A 17,251-nucleotide genomic window follows, 5' to 3' on the forward strand; every position below is an offset into this window, starting at 1 on the left:
TATTATTCCTTCTCTAGTCTCCCCTCCCCCTCTTATCCCCCAGTCTAACCTCTTCATCTTCTCCCCCTCCCACCATCTCCCCTCCCCCACTCTTCCAACTCAATCTCTATTCCATCCATCCCTCTATCTTACACCCACCTCTCTTTCATCTGCCCCACCTCTCTTTTACATTCCCCCACCTCTCTTTTACATTCCCCCACCTCTCTTTTACATTCCCCCACCTCTCTCTTACACCCCCCCATCTATCTTACATCCCCCACTTCTCTCTGATCCCTTCCCCACACTTCTCTCTTACCACCTCCCCCCACCTCTCTCTTATGTCCCCCCACCTCTCACGTCCACCACCTCTCTCTTCCATCCCCAGTTCTCTTCCATCCTCCTTTTGACCCAAACCTTTCACCCACATTTCTAACCCTCTTTACCATCCCTCTTTTTTCCTCCTCTTCCACCCCCTCTCATCCCCTCTTGAGCCCTCTTGAGCCCTCCCGTTTGCTCACCGCTCCTCTTGCTCACTTTTCCTCTTGCTCTCCTCCCTCTTCCTTCGCATCCCCTCTTACTCCCACTATCACCCTCTTATCCCCCCTTCTGTTCTTGCCTTTATGTAAACCGCACAATTTTGCACCGTCGACTCTTTCAATAACCCGTCCCACTCTGCTGGCCTCGGTTGAACATGGTCATCATCCAAGCCCCTCCTTGTTTGCCTTGGTGAATCCAGGCTGACAGCTAACACCCAATTCATTGTCCTCTTTTCCCATTTGTGGAACCATCTTCCAACTTCTCCCCTCTTCAGACATTTAGAGTATTGACTCCTCATCATGGTTCTTGCTTACATTCGGTGTTGAGACTTCTCTCACATAATTGTAAGATGTTCAATCGCATAATAGGCGAGGAGTTGTTCTGACTTACAGGATGACTGAGAGGAAAGGACAGATAACTCATTTTTTATTATCATACTGTACATACATATAGCACCTCTTTAAGACCGAGAAAGACCAAAGAAAAGAAAAAAAACACTCTCAAATACAAAATTACACTCAGTAACTTTGCCAAAACTTCATGCAGTCTGTTAGTGTTTCATACTAGCACCAAAAAGAAACCGATTTTCGACCAAGCGACCAAACGGAGTAATCAAAAATCTCTTTCGATCGTCTGCCTTGGTCTGATGATCACATTGGAAGTGCAATGGAGAGTGTAATTATAAGGTATGAAACCGCACCACATGATCCATGATTGATAAAGATTAAATATTGTTGAGATAAAAGTTAAACTTCTTTTACTTCACAGCACATATTGTTCACCCAAGAGAGAACTAATAATTGATTTACGATAACTTAAAGCTGTGCCATATTATTAGTTGTTGGAAATGCCCGAGACACAGGTGTTATGAGAGTATATAAGGTATTTCCTGCCGCTTGGGTTGAGCCATTTCTAAAATAAGATCAGAGAGAGAGAGAAAGAGAGAAAGAGAGAAAGAGAGAAAGAGAGAAAGAGAGAAAGAGAGAAAGAGAGAAAGAGAGAAAGAGAGAAAGAGAGAAAGAGAGAAAGAGAGAAAGAGAGAGAGAGAGAGAGAGAGAGAGAGAGAAAGAGAGAAAGAGATATAGAGAGAGAGAGAGAGAGAGAGAGAGAGAGAGAGAGAGAGAGAGAGAGAGAGAGAGAGAGAGAGAGAGAGAGAGAGAGAGAGAGAGAGAGAGAGAGAGAGAGAGAGAGAGAGAGAGAGAGAGAGAGAGAGAGAGAGAGAGAGAGAGAGAGAGAGAGAGAGAGAGAGAGAGAGAGAGAGAGAGAGAGAGAGAGAGAGAGAGAGAGAGAGAGAGAGAGAGAGAGAGAGAGAGAGAGAGAGAGAGAGAGAGAGAGAGAGAGAGAGAGAGAGAGAGAGAGAGAGAGAGAGAGAGAGAGAGAGAGAGAGAGAGAGAGAGAGAGAGAGAGAGAGAGAGAGAGAGAGAGAGAGAGAGAGAGAGAGATACAAGATTTATTGAATTCAAATTTCCTTTTCAATATGATCTTTGAAAACTTTGCCTTTGTTTGTATTTTTATTTTATTTTTGTTTTAAGGCCATACCTATAAATACTTCTTTTTTCAGCCAACACCCGGTAAATAAGAAAAAGCCTTCGTACGCAAGTTTTAAAAAGATAGGAAACTTAACTTAAATCAAACTTCTGCACTTTATCACCGCCTCGGTATTTGGTGACATCAACGTGATAAATAAACTAAGAGTCAAAATATTTTAAAATTCATTGCAAGCAGAATATTTATTTCACAAATAATTTTCTTTTCTCTCCACTTATTGTAATTATTACAATTTCGCCTTTTTATGATGCATTATTTGACGAAAATGAAAGGAAAAGGAGGTTCAGTGTGCCAAAAAATTTGTGTTGCGAATGAACCTTATTTTGGAAGAAAATGGATTTCCACGAGCTCAGAAAATGATATTACGACGGGTGAATATAAATTTTTTTTTCCACGTGTTTTTCAAATGTTTTTTCCGTTATACAGGGAAGGATTTTGGTGAGTGATTAGTCTACCGTTTGGTTAGTCTACCGTCATGATTAATTGACACTAAGTAATTCCATATTTTGCGCGAATGTGGCTGCCTGAAGAAAAAGAAATGCTGAAATGAAAACCCAGAGCTTTGTCATTACATTATCTAAATATGCACATATTCCGAACGATGTTCAAAATTTTTCTCAGAACGAGATGTTCATGATAAACCAAAGAAACGCTTACGTGAATTTTCTTTTTTATCAAGTATATTTATGAAGAGTAAGAAAATGTTTTGTCTTTCTTATTTTTTTATGCTTGTATTTTCAAAAGTAAAAAAAACAAACAAAAAAAATATTTGGCATGCCTTGGACTGTTGTAAATATCTAATTCTTAGAATCTTTTGAACACCAGATAATTTCTTAACTTTGCATTTCAAATCCAACTGTACGTTTTGATAACTCCGCAGAAATATATAGCATGAGGCTTGTGTGTTATATGACAGGTGAAAACCGAATGCATTTCTATTTTATTTTTAAACACGACGAATGTATGTTTCCTGTAACCGTGCCACCATTCTGGACAACGGCCTCTTTCTCCCCTTGCGTTTCTTCCTGGTAGTTGTAGTTTCAAACCTCAAAGTAGGTAGAGTAGAAAGCCAGAAAATGAGGAATGAACCTGGTCTGTTGAATAAAGTCCATCTGCTTGGTCAGATGGTAACTGCACCCAGACTTGATCTCCTGGTTGAAGGTCAAGGACAGAGCTCCCAGATGCCTGGTCAAGAGTTCCTTTTTTGTATTCGTCGAAGGTAAACATAACCGGTACACCATTCTTATAGAGTGCAACCCAAACGTTTGCACCTTTAACATGAACATGGTAGCTGAAATAATAGATTCCAGGGAATGCAGCTGTATAGGTACCTGATTCAGGACTGTAGTGGTTTTGCACATTGTATATGATCTTATCAAATTTTATGGGCTGACCAATTGGAGGGAAGGGTGCTGACAGCCGAGCTGTAAAGGCAGAGTAAGGAATAGCTGTGGACAGTCCATTTTCAAGCCCAACAGCTTTGTGAAATTTGCTGTGCATTTTTTGTTTCCCACCTTCTGAAGGTCCCATTGCTGCATGACCAGGAAATCCTTCAAATCCCACCCCATCGGTTTGTGCCACAAGTCCTGGAGGACCTGGTGGACCTGGAAGTCCAGGATGACCTCTTGGACCTATTTGTCCTGGTACACCTGGAGCCCCTGGAGGACCCATTGGGCCTGCCATTCCAGGTTTCCCAATACCCTTTATGCCTGGCAGTCCTGGATGACCCTTATCTCCCTTGTGACCTTTAATGCCCTGTATCCCAATTGGACCAATTGGGCCTTGCATGCCGGGGATGCCAGCCAAACCCCTTGGTCCTGGTCGACCCGGAAGTCCCGGGTCTCCTTTAGGCCCCAAACCACCAGGACCTCCTGAAAAGTAGAAATAAATGAAACATTAGGTCAGTACTTAGCACTGTAGTGAAAGTGTTTACAATGGTCCATCCAGTATATTTAATATAGTTTTTATACAGCAACTTTTGAAACAGCAATTTACCTGAAAGGCCTGGATAACCCTTGTGACCTGGTGGTCCTGGTGACCCAGGAAGTCCTTTTAGTCCTCTGGGTCCAGTCTCTCCAATCAGTCCTGGTAACCCCCCTTTTCCTGGTGGTCCCTCGGGTCCTGGTTCACCTTTGAGTCCTGGCATTCCAGGCAGCCCTTTGTGTCCTGGTTCGCCCTTTGGCCCAGGAAAGCCAACGCTTCCTGGTGGACCCTTTGGACCTGGCAAACCTGAAATCCCAGGCGCACCTTTCTCACCGATGGGCCCATGTAATCCTGGAGGTCCAACTTCGCCTTGTGCTCCTTGTGCTCCAAGAAGTCCTCCCATTCCGCGTTCTCCTTTTGGACCTGGTGTACCACGTTTGCCAATTCCAGGCATTCCGGGAGGTCCTGGGAGACCAGGAAGGCCTTTGTGACCATTTTCTCCTGGCAAGCCATTTTTTCCTGGAAGGCCATCTTTTCCTGCTTTGCCTATTCCAGGATCCCCTTGTGGCCCAATTAGTCCTATTGGTCCTACAGGCCCAATGGGACCCATTTTCCCTTCTGGCCCTTGGAATCCCCTATCTCCAGGCTTGCCTGGCATCCCATCAAACCCTGGCTTTCCCTCACCAGGAATCCCAGGAGGTCCAGGTGGCCCTTTTGGCCCTTGATGTCCACGTAGACCTGGTGCTCCTTGCACAGCTTGGCCATGTTCACCTTTGAGGCCTGGCATTCCTGGCTTGCCTGGCTCACCTTTAGGCCCTGGTGGACCCCTAAACCCTTTATGGCCTGGTGGTCCAGGCAACCCAGGTTTGCCAATAATGGACTGGCCTGGCTTGCCATCTATTCCAGGTAAACCTTGGAGGCCTCTTTGTCCAGGTTCACCTGGTTGTCCCATCAAACCTTTGTGACCTGGTGGGCCAGGACGCCCTGGTTTTCCTGGCATGCCTAACATGCCTGGCTTTCCAATGCTTGAGAAACCAGGAGGCCCAGGAGGTCCTGGCTTCCCTGGCTGGCCTGGTTGGCCTATTCCTGGAGGGCCGATTGAACCTGGTTGGCCTGGAGAACCTCGGAGGCCAGGATCACCTGGTAGTCCCTTGTCACCTTTGGGTCCCAATGGAGCCATTGGTCCCATATCTGAAAAAGGAAGCACAAACATTTAAACTTAAAATTTCCCATCAAAGCCAAATGACTTTATTGTGAAACAGATAACCAAGGTGCTCATTTGTTCCAGTGAATTTCTAATTATGTTAGGGTGTCATCAGGCAATTTTAGTATTGTATATATCTAAACAGACAAATATGCCTTGCAACCCAGAAGTGGCCCTTGTCAAAGGCAGTAATATAATGCCAGAAGAAATTGATTCCAGCAGGAGGAGGGGCTGGAAGGTCATGAGTTGGGAGTCAGGAGAAAGGGGGTTGGTGAGGGGGTGTGAATTGAGGACTCACCAGAACTGCAAGTTGGTATTCCACTTACCATTCTGTGTGACATCATGCAACAAGTTTACAAAGCAATCATTCACTCAAAATGTTTTTCTGTGCAAGATTCTCAACAAAAATGGTTACGTCTTGTGTTTTGCCCAAACAATTGAGTACCGCATGTTTGCCATGCTCTCACATTGATAGCTTGGTGTTGTGTTGCTAAGGATAGTTACCTCTACCACTGAAGGTCGACGGAGGTTATGTTTTCACCTCTGTCTGTTTGTCTCTGAGCAGGATATCTCAAAACGTTGTGAACAGATTTGGACAAAATTTGGTGGACAGTTTGGGTGTGTGACAGACAAATTTATTAGTTAAATGATTCTTCACCATTGTAGAGATAGAGCCAAAACAATACATAGCACGATATAGTTGTGGATTGATTCGGAAGAAACTTGGTGGATGAGTTAGGTCAGTGACATGAACAAGCCGAGTATTTTGGTTCAGGTGCGGATGCAGACAAGGCTTATCAGTGGGATACAAAACATAAACTATTCAGTCTGGCAGAGGTGTGGGCCCCACTGACGACCATTCTGGTTGTACCATTCTAGTTGCATCTGATTCTTCTTTTCATCTTTTCTTGGAAATTATATGCTCGTAATGACTATATTTAAGAGAATATATGCGACGCAGTCTTGTATCTGCAAGATGATTTCAAATAATTTGTTACTTTCTTGTTGCTGTTTTTCCACTACCTGATAGATTCCTTTCCATCTGAGAATGGATAACATCAATGATAACTATTTATAGCCTTGAGGTTGATGTTGTATGGAGCCCGTTTTCGTTAAAATATTGTCCTTGGAACGATAACGTCAGCTACAGCAGTTTTGTCCAGATAATTTGGGATTTGTCTCATGTTCTGGCACAATGCCCTTTGAGAGATACTGTGGGATCTGTAATGTTCACACGTGAGCACTTGCATGCAGCATAGTACATTAGTAGGAGTTATTAAACTGAAGGGATAGCCAGATTAACATACCCATCCAAGGTCATGCACTGACGAACTGAAAAGCATAAAGATGACAATTTTTTGTTGGATCCTATCTAATTAGGAATTTAATCCAGGCGACACAATTAGGGAGGCATATATTGATGCTGAGCTATTCTGCCGGTCCAGACTATCATGTGAACCTTCTGCCTGTCTTTGTGTGTTAATCTTGTTGTTTGTTGCACCTGACGTCGAAATCGATCAAATTCCGTTATAAAAAAATGTTTTACTTCATGTGTTGTCACTTATCGCCCCCTCCTGGTGAGTCTCATTCGCTCCTTGCAATGCGTAAAAATAGACGAGCCACACACCCACCATCCACATCTATTCATCAAAGGGAAATAATTTCACTTTGTGTGCTTTACTTGTATGGCCTATGATCATCGAAAAGGATGCACAAATCATTCCAAACATGAATATTATTCTAACAGTGCTTGATGAGCCTGTATCGATGACATTTTGTGTCAAGTTCCACAAACAGGTTATTTGAACAGCTAAGTTTGAAAGAAAAATATACTCCAACTTTATAAAACTGAGAATTGCTGGGTCTGATCAATACCCCGCTCAAGCAAAGTGAAAAACGAGGTTAAGCAATTGGTCCACTTCTGAGCGTCTGTCAAACTGCAAACGTCAGTTCATGATCGAGAAACAACTTGATTTCAATTGAATGTTATATTTTGAACACGAATCAGAACGTGAATCACAAAACGAACCTGTGATCGCGCATGCGCAGAGAGGATTGAGATTTTATTTTAACTCTGTGTGCCTGTCTTCCAGTCAAAGAAAATTCCAAATAGGAAACGTTTTTAATGACGTCATAAAGGACACAAACAACAGGCATGAAAAACTAACGTAACGTGTTAAATGAGATGACGGTGTATAAAACACTGACTGCATGCACAGTGGTAAACTTGTGGATTCTTTTCCCTATAACCTTTAAAATCTTTATTTTATTTAAATTCAATGATATACTGAAAACTGCAGAACACAAATTGACTTTTTGCCACTTTCAAAACTTCGGTTTAACAGTACTTGGACATGTTAAACAAGGTGGTGTATAAGACACTGTAACAACGGTGCTTAACTTACAGGTTTTTTTTAAATATGACCTTTAAAATCATTATTTTATTTAAATTGAATGATATACCTGAACACTCCATGGGGCAAGGTGTTCTGTGAACTCTGTAGTTGTTTAATTTTTCACTTTCCATCCCAAAATAGAGGGAAATGCAACATTGATCAGCCAATGCAAAGGAGTGAATTCCCCAGGATTTGTTGAGGAGGCAGCATTGGTTTACCATTGAGGGTCCCTGATTAACTGTGAAAAGCACGTGACATAAATATACTGTCGGACCCCGCGATTCGCAGGGATACATTTATGAAAAATGCCACGAATGTAAAATCCGTGAATGCCGGGGCATTGTTTCAATGGAAAAGGGGAGATAGCTTCCCAGTGGTTCCTGATTCATTGGAGGAAAATCAAAAATCCCGTGAAAAACGATTAAAAACTGAGAATACGCGAAAAAAAAATCACGAATACGAGAAGCACGGGGCCACGATTGTTGAAGCTGGTCGCATTTTATAAAAACTTCCGAATTTATTTTTTCTACAATCTTTAAAATCTTAATTTTATTTCAACTACATTTTATACTTGAACACTGGAGTCTTCTGTTTAGCAGTACTTGGACAAAATATTATGTTATTTTACATCTCGACAAATCAAATTTGCTGCTCGCAGACCCTTCCCGTGTCCTTGTTTCTCAAGACTGTGTGGGGTAAGGTGTTCGATGAACTCTTTAGTTTTAAATGTTTTTCCCTTACCAAACGAAATCAATTTTTTTGCTTTTCATCAGATAAAGCTGATCATGTTTACTCTTAAATTGCATTCTGAAAATAGTAATTTGCAAGTTAGCATTGGTTGGGGGCTCATGGTGAGATTCGGAAATCAGTTATTCCAATATAGCAAGCGAAAAAAAAACTTGGTTGTATGCAATATGCAAATTCCTCTGCAAAAGAATCCCGGAAAATAAGCAAACTGTGTTACTTATGGGAAGACTTGTATGTACAAGGATTTCAAGTTCTCTGTTCCATTCCAAAATACTAATACAGAGATATATTTGAATTTGAAACAGAATCACTACTAATATACTATTCTCATGAGCTTCAAGAATTACCAATTATTAATTTGAACTCCAAGTTACTGGGTTGTATATTTTGCTTTTACAAGTTTGCGAACTGTTGTTATATCAAGTACTTTCCTCACCTTGCTGTTCACCAGCTTTCATTCCTCCAGCTCCTAATGCTTGTTCCCATTGACCAACTTTTCGTCCACCGGCTTGTGGAGCTTGTTGGTGTTCATGCCACTGTGGAAGACCCACATGACCCATTTGTGGGCCTTGATCCTGCCAGTGTCCGACCTTTAAGGGGCCGTTTCGTCCTTGAGCAACACCGAGAGGCCTGCCAGGCCTGTCCAGCGGCTGCGACCTGAATTTTTCACGGTAGTAGGTTCCAGCATGGCATGGTGGAAGTCCCCCGAGAATGAGCAAGAAAGATGAGGCGATCACAAGAGTGCTCTGACACCATCGCCAAGCCATCATCCTGCCAGCACAGACACATGTGGAAGCCATCACTTTTTATTTTTCTGAAGACCCCTTCATGCATGCCCTATTGCTATTCCATCTCAAACAAACGGTGATTCTGTCTGTGTCTGGTCTGTGTGTGGATGCAGGTGTCAGTGTCATCAAAGGGCATGTGATGGATTAGAATGTACTCGACCGTGATGCATGACCCTAGCTGCACACTGTGCACAGTTGTTGCCCATTTGTGAAGACAACTTGTCAGTGACAATCATGGCTCATTTCCACTGCACAGCCTGACTGGTCACGCTGAGTGTTTTGCTCCAGTAAGCATTTAGGAAAGTCATGGGAAGCTATTGATCATGGTGCTTGATTGAAGGAAAACTCTCAGAGCACCCAGTAAAGCCTCTCAGTCTATGAGCTAGAAATAGACCATCGGTACAGTGTGCCATGAAGATACAACTAAAAATGTGACTCACATACATGTAGGACGACATGTTCACAAATTTGTGGGGTGGGGGGGGGAATATGATGCAAATATCTGAAAGAAACTGCTGAGCAATCCATTTGAGAAAGTTATATTTTTCATTCTGCTCTAAGGATAACACCACATAGATCAGACCACCACAAAAGTTGATCAGACAGGTCATTAAAAACAAGGAACGGTCACTCAAAAAAGCCCCCTTCAAAAAACATTTTGCACTCTTATGGCCTTTTTAGTGGAGTGTCCGATATCCAAAAAGAGACCTAATTAAGGAGCTTGACGAATTTGTCTGATGGAAAATTTTCATTGCTACAAGATGTTTGGTGCATACAGTATGTGGGGGACATCACCAGGGTGGATGTAGATCGAGGAATTGGTGCAATTTTTTTTATTCCCTTTGAAAGATGGCCTTTGACCAACACCTATTTCAAGATGTATGATGACGACTATACAACACAGGCTGGTTTCTGTGCATTTTTAGCAAATTTAGTCTTTAACTTGGGAGTTCCAAGCTGCTTTATGTGACACAAATACAAAAGTGAATTCATCATGTGAGAATTTAGAAATTCCAAATGGAACTTTTGTTTGAAACTGATTGAATGATCCAACGTGCTAAGGACTTCGACAACTGATTACATTTCAAAAGAAATCTTTTGCAAAAGTTTGTAATTTTTTTATTTTGCTGATTGATTTTTACAATTCAAATGCTTTCTTTTTAATGATTTACATAATTGCAAGTGACTATTAATGTTTCCATAACCATATACAATGTGAAAATCTGCTCACACCAATCCTTATGAACATCCCTTACATTCACCAAGAAGGTTTGTATCTTCATGTAAAGTACTATAAAATGATAATAAGGTGAATAAATCTGCACCATAATTAACGGACCGGTTTTTGTGTGTTTGTTTGTTGTGCTACTCCCCCGAGAGTTCTGAGCTGATTAGATCCTGACTTGCTACATAGGATCAGCATGACCCCAATTAGTGCAGAGAGGTATTTTTATCTTTGCCGGTGGTCTTGGAGGGGGGAGGGAGGGACGTTATCTATTCTCTCTGTGAAAATGTGTATCATGTAGTGCCACCTCCAGGTGTGGGAGCGTATTACAAGTCTCCACCATTTACAGCACAGTATTCCTGTTCCCATGTTTTCCAGAGCAGTGAGGTGTTTTGAATTATAAGCGGTAGGTATGTTTTTTGCTTCATGCACATAACCCGGGTTTTATTTTGCCTACACAGAGCTGTCAGTTGCCTGTACACCGCCTAAATAAAGGTATGCGTCAGAAGAACGTGTTGCTTGCTTGGAACAAGATCTCCAGTAGGGCTGGTACTCTGCTCACGATGATAATTTTCAAAGGATCCTCCATTTGGGATCATATGGTATAAAGACAAGAATAAAATTATTTCCTCTCACCTGAATTAGCTCCTGTAAGACTTATTACGTATTAATACGTATTAATTAAGGTTACGTATTCACCCCTGTTTGTCTGTCTATCTGTGTGTTTGTGAGTAGGATATTTCAAAACATTGAGGATGGATTCAGGCAAAACTTTGTGGACAGGTTGTGAGTGTGACAAAGACGAATTGGTTTGATTTTGGTGAAGATCCGGATCCAGATCTGGAAACTGTACAAAAATTTTTTTAAGTGATTCTTCACCATTGAGAGATTGGGCCAAAAATGATACACAGTAAACCCTCAAATATCACGGAGAGTTTGGCTCTTGAAAATGCCACGAGAGTTAACACCACGATCATGGAAACCAAAGGACAATGGGAAAAGGGGGAATCGGTTCCTGGACTTCGAGGAAATGTAGGGGAAGATCGATGGCAGCCAGAAAGAAACACATTTCTATTGAATTGAAATAAACATGTAAATAAAATAAATACAATTTAAATTAAACAGAATAACAAAACTTTACCCTTGAAATGTATTATAAAACAGCGAGGTGGGTGAGGGTAAAAACATTACATACTCACACTGAACTGTGCCATAAATCGAAAACACAAAACTTAGTTTGGGATGATGCTGTTAGAGAGTGGAGGGAAGAGCTGGGGAAAGGGGGAGCAAGGAATTGGTGAGCTGAGGAAGCAGAGAAAGAGGGAGCAGGGAAAGGGTGAGCGGGGAAGGGGTAGTAGGGAAGGTGATTCAGCGATCAGAAAAGCAGCATTAGCTTGATGGCAAAGTCAACTGCAGTATTGCCACAATGTAGAAGGGCAACACGATCCTGAACTACCTTACCTTTACCCAGAGCCGATATTTCCTGCTTGGAGAGGAAGGTACGAGGTACGGCATCCTCTTCCAGAATAATCTCGTCTCATTGACATTAAATACCTGCCCGGGCAAAAAATCCCTTTGCTTCGATTAGTTTCATGAGCTGTGGTTGAGAATGTGTGTTTGAGAATGAAGCATGAGAGCAGGGGTTCGAGTCCGGGTGTTGGAAATTAAGGCTTTTGGAATAGCAGTTCGGGTGTTGGAAAATAAGGGTGTAGCAATGAGGTTCGAGTACGAGTGTCAGAAAATAAGGGTTTGGGAATGAGGTTTATGTATGGGTGTCGGAAAATAAGGGTTTAGGAATGGTTGTTTGAGAATGGCTGTTCAAATACGGGTGTCAGAAAGAGGGGTTGGGAATAAGGTTCGAATACGGATTTGGAAAATGAAGGTTTTGGAAGGAGGTTTGAAGGATAATGAAGGCTTAGGAATGAGGAAGAGTACAATGGGGTCAGTTCTACCTCCAATCATTGACCCAGTAATGGTGGCCCACAGATGCCGTGTTTTCCCCCTCGAGCCAACCTTCTCCTCCTTCGTATGCAGCACAAGGCTACAGGTTGCATCATTGGCTGAGGGCGCGGCTGTGCCGCTGATGCAATGCCCCTAATACCAGTACACTGGTACTCATTTCTCCAACCTCAGAAGGATGACAGGCTGAGTCAACCCCACCTGGGGTTCTGAGCTGTTTAGTTTATGTTTCAATGGTTATAAGAAGCTCAAACTCACGACCCAAAGGTCCCAAGCCAGCCGGCCTAACCACTAAGCTAATACCAGGCTTCTTGAGCCAACCGATCTCACAACTTGATCTTTTCGCCAAATGTCATAACCTTTCTCTGCCTTTTGGCACAACTAACTTTGTCCATCACTTTGTGTTTGGGCGCCATTAAAAGCGATGGACGAGAAACAACACAAGGCTTGTAATGGGAGACCAGACGACCCGTGAACCTGTTGGGTTCCCGTTGTGACAGCGGTTCATGAAAAAAATAATTTCAAGAATAAAAAAAGATAGCTCCAGCGAACTATACCCCTGAGATTGTTTGCATTGATCAAATACTCCCGAAGAGGATTTGATTAAATCGGGAATTGATTTTTTAAATAAATATTTGGTTGTCCAATTTGAACAAAACTTGATACTGCAAACCGCAGGCGAATGTTGAGTAAGGTGGCCCTAAAATTTTTGCGCTATCCTGTACCGTTTTGTCTGTATTTCGGGAACATACATACATACATATATACATGTATATATATATATATATATATATATATATATATATATATATATATATATATATATATATATATATATATATATATATATATATATATATATATATATATATAAAAGATGAGAGTTTTAGGAATATACTACATGAGCCGTGAACCCATTGGGTTCCTGTTGTGACAGCGGTTGATAAAAAATGCATTTCAACAAAAACAAAAAAGATAGCTCCAGCGAACTATACCACTGAGGTTGTTTGCATTGATCAAATAATCCCGAAGAGTACTTGACTGAATCGGGAATTGATTTTTTTAATAATTCCTTTCGTTGCCTGATTTGAATGAAACTTGACACTGCACACCGCAGGTGAATGGTGAGTAAGGTGGGCCGAAATTTTTGCGCTATCGTGTACCGTTTTGGCTGTATTTCGGGAACATACATACATACATATTGTACACGCACAGGACAGACGCAAACGATGACTCATCTCAACTCAAAAACCACGATTGGTCAAAATGAAATCCCACAATAACAAAATCGGAACACAATTGGTTGCCGGCAACCAATTGTGTTCCGATATTAGAACCCATGACATTTCAGGGTTTACTGTTTACCGCATGATATCTCAAAAAGTTAAGGACAGATGATGACAAAACAAGGTGGATGAGTTGTATAGGTAAGAAGAACAAGCCGATTCGATTTTGGTTCAAGTCCAGATCCAGATCCGGCCTTTCAATGGGATACAAAACATAAACTGTTCAGTCTGGATCTACCGAGTGCTGTTATAGTTCCAACTGGTATGACTAATACATGGAGGCCATGTAATAATATGCTATTTTAAAAACACAGATGGTGTGGAGCTCATCGTTCCTCCTGCAAATTTGTCACCTTTTTGCAACAAAGGGCTATCACAGATAATTGCTCAACTGTTTGCTCATTGGTCATAGTTACAGTGTCTTCTCGGTTCATTCTGAAGGATTCAAATGTGAATTATCTAATCTTCAAAATCTGTGTCTGGGTCTGGAGTGTTCAGCACTCTGTTGCTGCACATTTCAGTGTCACAAAAAATGCATCAGAGCAGATATTTTCGTCTTTACAGCATTTACACTTTCTGGTACCACAATCGCTTTTACAGCTGCACTTTGAAAATGTTCAGAGGGTTTCTGGTGGGAGCGTTGTAAATTTGACAAAAGGTGACTATTCTCATCCATCGTCTATCCGTTGTTCACTGGAGATGCTGCTAGATACTGTACCGTAGCATTTGACCAACTATAAGCCTGGTAGTTGGCACGCTTTATTTTCTGCTTGAAAGCATCCATCGTGGGAGTCAGTTTTTCAATTTACTTGTTTTTCTTTGCAAACAAGTCATCATTAACAAACAATATCCAGGGATGCCCCGTCTCTCCCAGAGTACATAATGGAGACGAGATGCATACGCTGCTTCAGTTGCAGGGTCTACCTGAGTTGTGTCTTTCCCAAGACCCTTAAATCCATCCATCAGTTCCAGGTGTTCTGACACTGTTTTCATTTTTCATCCACCTTCCCTTTCCCATTCCGTTGAAGACTGATGTTGAGTTTATCCGCTGAATGCGTGAATGGAAGGCAATATGAGCAGCATGTCTTCTCGTTCTGCTGTAAAGGAGTGCATTGGCACAAACCTCTTCTTATGACCGGTGCCATTCTGCAAGAACGGCCCCTTGACTCCAGTTATCCGGCAGTATCGTGGACACATAGCACATGCTACATCCGAATCCAAACTCCGCGACATAACCCTGTCAACGGCCAAAGCTCCTTTGCATGTTTGATGTGGAGAAACATCCGAGAATCAGCTTTTTCATGATTTGCTGTCAGTTCAGGAAAATCTTGATGGAGCCCACAGGTTACTCTGGCTGCTCTTTTTATGTCATGAAAGTATGAAACCCACCAGACAGATAGAGATCACAGCCCGGCATAAGAGTCTCCTCACACTTCACAATCCAGTCTTCCATAAGAAAGTTTGCCATATTTGCTTTGTTTTTTTTTTGCATGTGACATCATCTTCAGCTGTTGTTTTTTGGTATGGTTGTCATCCATGAATGTTTCATACGTCAGTTCACTGAATATTTCACATAGATTTCACAAAGATAGAACAATCACTGCCAGTTTACTGAATATTTGTCAGGAAAGATCAGGAAAGTTTTGATCCCCTGCGAAGAACCGTGCAGTAAGTTCTATCCTGCATCTTCCTTCTGGCAGAGCACACATTTTCCCAAATCTGGTATGACTTTGCATCACTTGAGTAGTTGTGCACATTTTACTGGACTGGAATCCTTGCTCCTTTTTCAGGAGCACCCCTGTTTGTCTGTCTGTCTGTCTGTCTGTCTGTCTGTCTAATTGTTTGTTTGTGAGGAGGTTATCTCAAAAAGTTGCGGACAGATTCGGACGAAATTTGGTGGATGCATTGGGTCTGTGAGGTGGAAGAATTGATTCAATTTCGGTGAAGATCCAAATCTAGATCAGGATCCGAGAATTTTTAAGTGATTCTCACCATTGAGTGAGATGGTAAAAATAATATATAGCACAATATCTCAAAAGGTTATGGACGGACTTCGACGAAACTTGGTGGACACGTTGGGTGTGCGACGAGGAAGATTTGATTCAATTTTGGTGAAGATCCAAATCCAGATCTCAGGATAAAATGGTCCACAGAAAAAAAAATTGATGATGTCATTGGTCACGTGATTCGGCAGCCATATTGTTTTTTGAAAAAAACTTTCAAAAATCTTCTTCTCTGAAGTGGCTTAACACATTGAGCCAAAACTTTACACATATAACCGCCTGTCCATGAGGAACAAAAGTTTCACACATATGATGTCATAGGTCACATGGTTTAGCAGCCATATTGGATTTACCCAAAAATCTAGAAAAATCTTCTCAAGAACGACTGGACAGATCAAGGGGAAACTTCACACAAACGTTGCCCAAGCCATAGGTGTCCAAGTTTGTTCAGCAACAATTGATATGTCACATGGTTTGGCAGCCATATTGCATTGAAGAAAAATATTAAATAATGTTTTCTCTGGCACAGCTTAATTCATCGATGTCAACCTTCACAATTATGATCCAGTAGTGATGTGGAATACATTAAATTTAAATTTTATTGGAAGTGGTCTGGCAGCCAGAATTATGTAATTTTTTGATCTGCATTATTTTTTCTTGTTTTTCATGGTTTTTTTTTTTTGATGAATAAGGCTCACTTGGCTGTACCTGGATGGGTTTCAGGGTAGAGGAATGCAGCTGAAACCCGAATCCTATCCAGGTTCTTCCTGATAATTTCATCTTTCCTTTTTACTTGTTCGGGTTCCTTTGATGACTCCAATGCAGGTCTGTTCCTATTTGGTCTTCCATTTGTTTTTAATGGAAATTATTTTAATCCCAATCTAAATTCAATTGAAAAATAATACATAAATAAAACGTCATGGGTCAGGTGTCCATTCAAATCAGGCTTGCATCAAAGTGGGACGTCTTGCTACCCCTGGTCATCACCGCCAGCAGTTATAAAGTGGCAGTTCTAATTATGTCTCTTATTAATTCTGTAACACACCAGAACACAAACACCACACAAAAGACATCCTGGCGAGGGTCTGAAATCTCTGCTTGCTCTTTTTCTTTTGGAGGTTTGCAATTAAGATAAGTATAAGGTGTTGTAAAATTCGTATCACATAAGACATCCTTTAAGTGTTATGCTTTAGGAATGATCTTGCTAGCCTTTCCCAAGTAAGAAGATAGTTGGTCTGTGTATCAAACCGTCAAAAGACTTGCATTTTGTCGGCACTGCAGCGAATCAGAGAAACAGCTTTCATAATTGTCGAGAGAAGCCTCAGGGTAGAAAGTGTTGTACATGAAATTGTTCACTGCTTCCGCTGAAGCAACAGAAGTCTACCTCATTTAATCATAGAGACAGACTGACAGAGACAGACCAACCTTGAGACCTGTTTCAAAGGACGCATTCATTGATGTATAACATTCTTGTTCAAGTACGCGGCCACATTTTTTGGCAGTATGTGGAAAGTTGCAATTAAATCTGAAAGACAGATGCATACTCACACTCTCTCATTCTCCTGTCCAAGACTGATGCTTGATAGCTTTCCATCTCCTTTAATATCTGGTGAAATATCTGCTTTGATTGGGGGGGGGGGTTGTTGTTGTTGCTGT

The 17,251-nt window shown here is 41.5% G+C and overlaps 1 protein-coding gene across 1 annotated transcript in view; it reads right to left on the reverse strand.

Moving 5' to 3' along the window:
• Positions 1–1,875: 1,875 nt before the first annotated feature.
• LOC147010631 (uncharacterized) overlaps positions 1,876–17,251 on the reverse strand; it is a 69,750-nt gene continuing 54,374 nt past the window's right edge. The window contains exons 2-4 of the mRNA XM_085858762.1: positions 8,771–9,105; positions 4,060–5,178; positions 1,876–3,935 (exon numbers count right to left, since the gene is read on the reverse strand). Of these exons, the coding sequence (XP_085714888.1) occupies positions 3,112–3,935; positions 4,060–5,178; positions 8,771–9,105 (2,278 nt within the window). The 3' untranslated portion in view covers positions 1,876–3,111. The remainder of the gene's footprint in view (positions 3,936–4,059; positions 5,179–8,770; positions 9,106–17,251) is intronic.

The sequence above is a fragment of the Eptatretus burgeri genome, chromosome 16, assembly GCF_056783735.1.
Source record: "Eptatretus burgeri isolate ZD-2024b chromosome 16, Ebu_testis_v1, whole genome shotgun sequence".
NCBI classification, from domain to species: Eukaryota; Metazoa; Chordata; class Myxini; order Myxiniformes; family Myxinidae; genus Eptatretus; species Eptatretus burgeri.